This window comes from Monopterus albus, unplaced genomic scaffold, assembly GCF_001952655.1.
Source record: "Monopterus albus unplaced genomic scaffold, M_albus_1.0 scaffold209.1, whole genome shotgun sequence".
Taxonomy (NCBI): domain Eukaryota; kingdom Metazoa; phylum Chordata; class Actinopteri; order Synbranchiformes; family Synbranchidae; genus Monopterus; species Monopterus albus.
This window is the reverse complement of record NW_018128089.1, coordinates 1,010,941-1,015,633: the sequence shown is the minus strand read 5'-3', so window position 1 is coordinate 1,015,633 and position 4,693 is coordinate 1,010,941. Positions and strand designations below refer to the sequence as shown.

Sequence of the window (4,693 nt, the reverse complement as noted above, 5' to 3'; positions counted from 1 at the left end):
GTCTATAATTTGTGAAGTTGTGCTTATCACCAGATTTATACAGTGGAATAACCTTTGCTATTTTCATATTTTTGGGGAACTGCCCAAGTCGAAACGACATGTTAAAAATATGGGTTAATGGTTTGCATATCCCCTCAATTACCCATTTAACAGTTGTCATAGTGATACATACATTCATTCTCAGATCCTTATAATGGATTCTGTCTAACTTTTGTTCTGTGTATTTTTAAACCCCCCATGCTCCAGTTGACCACACTGGTAAGTCTTGGTCTTATTTACCAGAGTGCTGTGTAAGGAAAGACTGTATGAAGTCAGTGTACTTCCTTCAGCATTAACAAATACAAATGACCTACTGTGCAGCATGTACAGTCCTACAGTATGGCTCCACATTTCACATAGGGATTGAACAAGGACATGTATCACATCTTGAAACTTAAACAAAAATACAAACTAAGTAGAAGCACAAACATGTATGGACAGACTGAGACTGTGTGAATACAGAGAGGTGTCGAATTACTAATGACCTTCTGTGCAGGAAGACACCTGCCACCGGATACAGCCAATGCTTCCTTCAGGGATACTGGAAATATTCAAACAAACCTAGCATTCAAATAGTGGTGTCAAAATAACTGGCAGCACTAATAAGAAAAGCCAACACTAATAAGGTCCTGGGCCTCATTTCCTGATAACAGTCCAACTTGGAATATGGAAGTAAATCCCCGCCAAAACATTTGAGGGTGCACAAACCACATTTTGAGCTTTACTCAGTCTGCAACTCGGTACTGAAGAGCATGTAGACACAGATTTGTAAAAGCCGAATCAGACTGGAGAGCGAGGGAGGATCTCCGCCGCTCGCTCAAACCATCTGTTATGCTCATGATTCTGTTCTCTCTCTCGCATCTACTTTTGCTGCTGCCCCTGCCAGAACCAAAATGTGATGCTTGTCAGTATTAATGAATGAAAAATGAAAAAATGACAAATTGTTGCCTTAAATATGTTCATGCGCTTTAGAATTTAAAAAGAAAGCACTATGTTTGTCTCACTTTTACACAAAATAAACAACTGGATTCTTAGTAATATGTGGTTTATTTTTTCATAGAACTAGGGGTTTCATTTCAAATGTGCCACTGAGTCTGTGCGTCAGCCTTGGCCATCCCACTCATTAATATTACAAAGTACCTTCAGAGTAAATGTGGCTAATTATTAAAACAATGTCCACAGAAGAACACTCGGGCTCAGAGCTCATATCTGTTTGTCTATTTGTCTGGTGAATATCAAGAGCTTTGCAGCAGCTTTATTTTCCATTTTATGTCAGTAATCTTGATTGAGGCTGCTAGAACGCTGCATCAAACAGGCACAGTTTTGGGTTCACAGTGGTCTCTCTATCACCTATTCTCCAGGTGCTCGAATAGAGGAGTTCATCTACGACAAGCTGGACAAGAAGCTTCCCTCCAGGGCGACCAATGCAGAACTGCTGGGCCAGTACATGCTGGAAGCTGCCGGTGAATTTGGTTCGGAGACACCGTACGGTCAGTGTGAGCTGTAACTGAAACTGATATTGCTTCATTTAATGAGACTCTGAGCTGTTGCTGTCACATGTGTTTGGATATACAGTAATGAAGAAGACCACAGAGGCAGTCGGTCTGTACCTGAAAGTGAGGATGTTTTTCAAAATCACGTGGGATCAGTTGCAGTTTCCTTGTACACTGTGTGCTGTGCTGTAACCATTCTATCACTGTTATCTGTTAGCCTCCATATACAGTAACCTGCACTTCCTAACGGTCTCAATAGATTGATTCTTAATAATTTTGGCCATGCCTTGACCATCAGGCCAAAAATGTCAATTCCCCCCCCCCTCCAAAAAAATTTATCATCATTTAGTTGTGGAATCAGATGAATGTGCTTCTTAAAGTCAGGCTGTAGTTTTGTGCAAAATAATTTGTCATTTAAGTTTGTAAATGTCTTGTTTTGGTAGTGTACTTATATGGGACTTTGTAAAGCCGCTATATTTTAAATAAAGTGTAATGCAATTGTGTATTTGTGCATTGTGCCAATTATAGGAAGTACCCTGATCACCGTAGGCGAGTACCAGAAGAGACTAGGAGGAGCTGAACGTGAGCTCCTCCAAACCTCAGCTGTTACCTTCCTCACCCCCCTTCGCAACTTCCTGGAAGGAGATTGGAGGACTATATCTGTAAGTTGACTTGACTGGGTACATCCCAAGTCACTTATAAGGACTAGTGTTTCAGTCACTTCCCTCTTTTCCTTGCATCTTAGTCCCACCCACATACAGCAAGATGCAAGGAGAAAACACAAGGAGAGAGAAATTGATGAAAGATATTTATTAACAATAGGAGAATTCCTTTCACCTGAAATGTCCATTCACCAACTGATTTCTTGTCAGTCCACACAAGACTTCAGTGACTTCAGTCCTCTATCCTTGGTCGACTTCTGGGTTGAGTGAGGATTAAAGACCAAGGAATGATCATATAAGGGACTTGGGATATATATTCTAAGTCCTTGGTGCTTATATGGTCTTATACTTGTATAACGCTTTTCTCTGCAGTGCAACACACTCAAAGCGCTTTCACACTATTTGGCCATTCACCCATTCGCACTCCCAAACACACACATTCACGCACCGGTGTCATCACCAGGAGCAACTGGGGGTTCAGTGTCTTGCTCAAGGACACTTCGACATGTGAACTGGACAAGCTGGGAATCAAACTGCTAATCTTCCGGTTAGGAGACGACCCACTCTACCTCCTGAGCCACAGCCACCCCCAGTATTTTAAAATGGGTTTCACTGACACAGACACTTGTTCACAGTGCACTCTGGGTTAGACATTGGGTTTATATTTATACCACTCAAGTGGACCTCTCCACTGAATCTGATTTTGGGCTGGTTTTGATTGAATGTCTCATTATAGCTAGCTGTGTCATTGTTCTGTTAAATACATAGAAACTGAGTGTAGTAAGGTTTGTTCCCTGCAGCACCTGTTTCTGACTCCATCCCTCTTGTCCTGTGCAGAAAGAGAGGCGACTTCTGGAGAATCGACGTTTGGATCTTGACATCTGCAAAGCCCGTCTGAAAAAAGCCAAGCAAGCAGAAGCCAAGGCAACGGTGAGTGTCAGGACTGCTGGTATTGCTGCTGCTGAAGTTCTAAAGTTCTGCTTCTTTATTCTCTTCCTGCTTTCATTTCACCAGTGTTCAAGCTGTTCATATGGTCTAAAAGGTGCAAGTTCAAGACTGGTTTAGTTATTAAGTTTGTACAAGTCAGGTGTTGCAAAATGGGCGAGTAACACAACAGGCTCATTTTTATTTATATATAATATATTTTATAGTTGTTTCAGATACTACAAATGAAATTTGTTTACAAGAAATATATAATATCATTTTGAGATTGTTTTATTTAGGACAGATTGTTTTTTTCTTAGGTAAATAAACTCAGCTGATTGGCATTTATTGCTGACATGTGAGATTGTTTCATTGTCAGATTGATCATTTTTTACAAAGTATGTTGAACTATGTTTTCTAAGTAACTTCCATTTACAAAACTGCATTTCTCTCTGGAGTAGCTAACTTTTTCCAGTGTAAAGTAACTGATCGTTTGCAAAGCTACATTTTCCAAGTAGTTTCCCCAACATTGCTGTAGTTACAGAGCAGTTTAATCATTCATGTGGTGCAGTGTTGGTGTCCACGTGATGAATGTAATGTACAGCATCAGACATCACCAAATAGCAGCATCTCAGACTAGAGCCCACATCAGTGCTTCACAGAGTAGCAGACGCATCAACTGTGAATCAGGCCTTCATGATCGAACTACTGCAAAGAAGCCAAGACTGAGAGAGAAGAAGAGAACCACATGGGCCAAGGAACACAAGGAGTGAACATTAGACCAGTGGTGCAATGGGTGCAACTTTTTGGTTCCAACCACTATGTTCTTATGAAACACAGAGAAGATGAATGGATGGTATCTGCATTGTGTGGTTCTCACTGTAAAGCATGGAGGAGGAGGAGGACGTGATGCTTTGCTGGTGACACTGTTGGTGATTAATTCAGAACTCAAGCCACATTTGGACCATGATTTGAAATCCTAGGCTGATGGAAAAGCTTTCCAAGTGACGACCAGATGACCACCTCATGGAGTGGTGGCCTTAAGCTTGATTTATGGTTCTGTGCTGAATTTACATCATAGGTACGATGTAGGTAACACATAGTGTCGTACCCTGCGCTGTAGCCCGACCTGCACCTATCCAGAAATTTAAATACACATTGTGGCAACACAGACAACTGTGACTGCTTGCATCTCATTTCCCCATTCATGTCTCTAAGTGGCTGGACAAGCACGGCAATTCCCCTCGTTCTCTTGGTTCAGTGGTCGCACAGACCATCTTCTCCACCATCCTCTCTTTTATCTGCATTGCAGTCATTTCAGTAAAAGTAACTGCTTTTCAACATCTATTAGTTTTAACTCCAGCATGTCCTGTTTAGTTTCAGTAACCATTTTTAGGAAGTGATGACGAAATGCTACACAGTGGCATAGAAACCCCACTGCCAACTAGAAAATGAAGGGAGCCTATCTAGTCGTGGCAACAGCTCCTTGTAAACCATCGTAGCCTCGATGGTGTTACACTCAAATTTGTCCTAACAGCTTTGCTGACCCATATTGAAACATGTCAAAAGAGCATT

General features: G+C 41.4%; 1 protein-coding gene across 6 annotated transcripts in view; it reads left to right on the top strand.

Annotated features, from left to right (window-relative positions):
- Nucleotides 1-4,693, top strand: part of sh3glb2b (SH3-domain GRB2-like endophilin B2b) — a 20,318-nt gene that overhangs the window by 4,012 nt on the left and 11,613 nt on the right. For 4 of the 6 annotated variants that reach the window (XM_020618845.1, XM_020618843.1, XM_020618848.1 and 1 more), the window contains exons 3-6: nt 247-258; nt 1,401-1,529; nt 2,061-2,194; nt 3,032-3,124. In XM_020618845.1, coding sequence (XP_020474501.1) covers nt 247-258; nt 1,401-1,529; nt 2,061-2,194; nt 3,032-3,124 — 368 coding nt within the window. The remainder of the gene's footprint in view (nt 1-246; nt 259-1,400; nt 1,530-2,060; nt 2,195-3,031; nt 3,125-4,693) is intronic. The other 2 variants (XM_020618844.1, XM_020618849.1) reach the window with 1 other exon arrangement.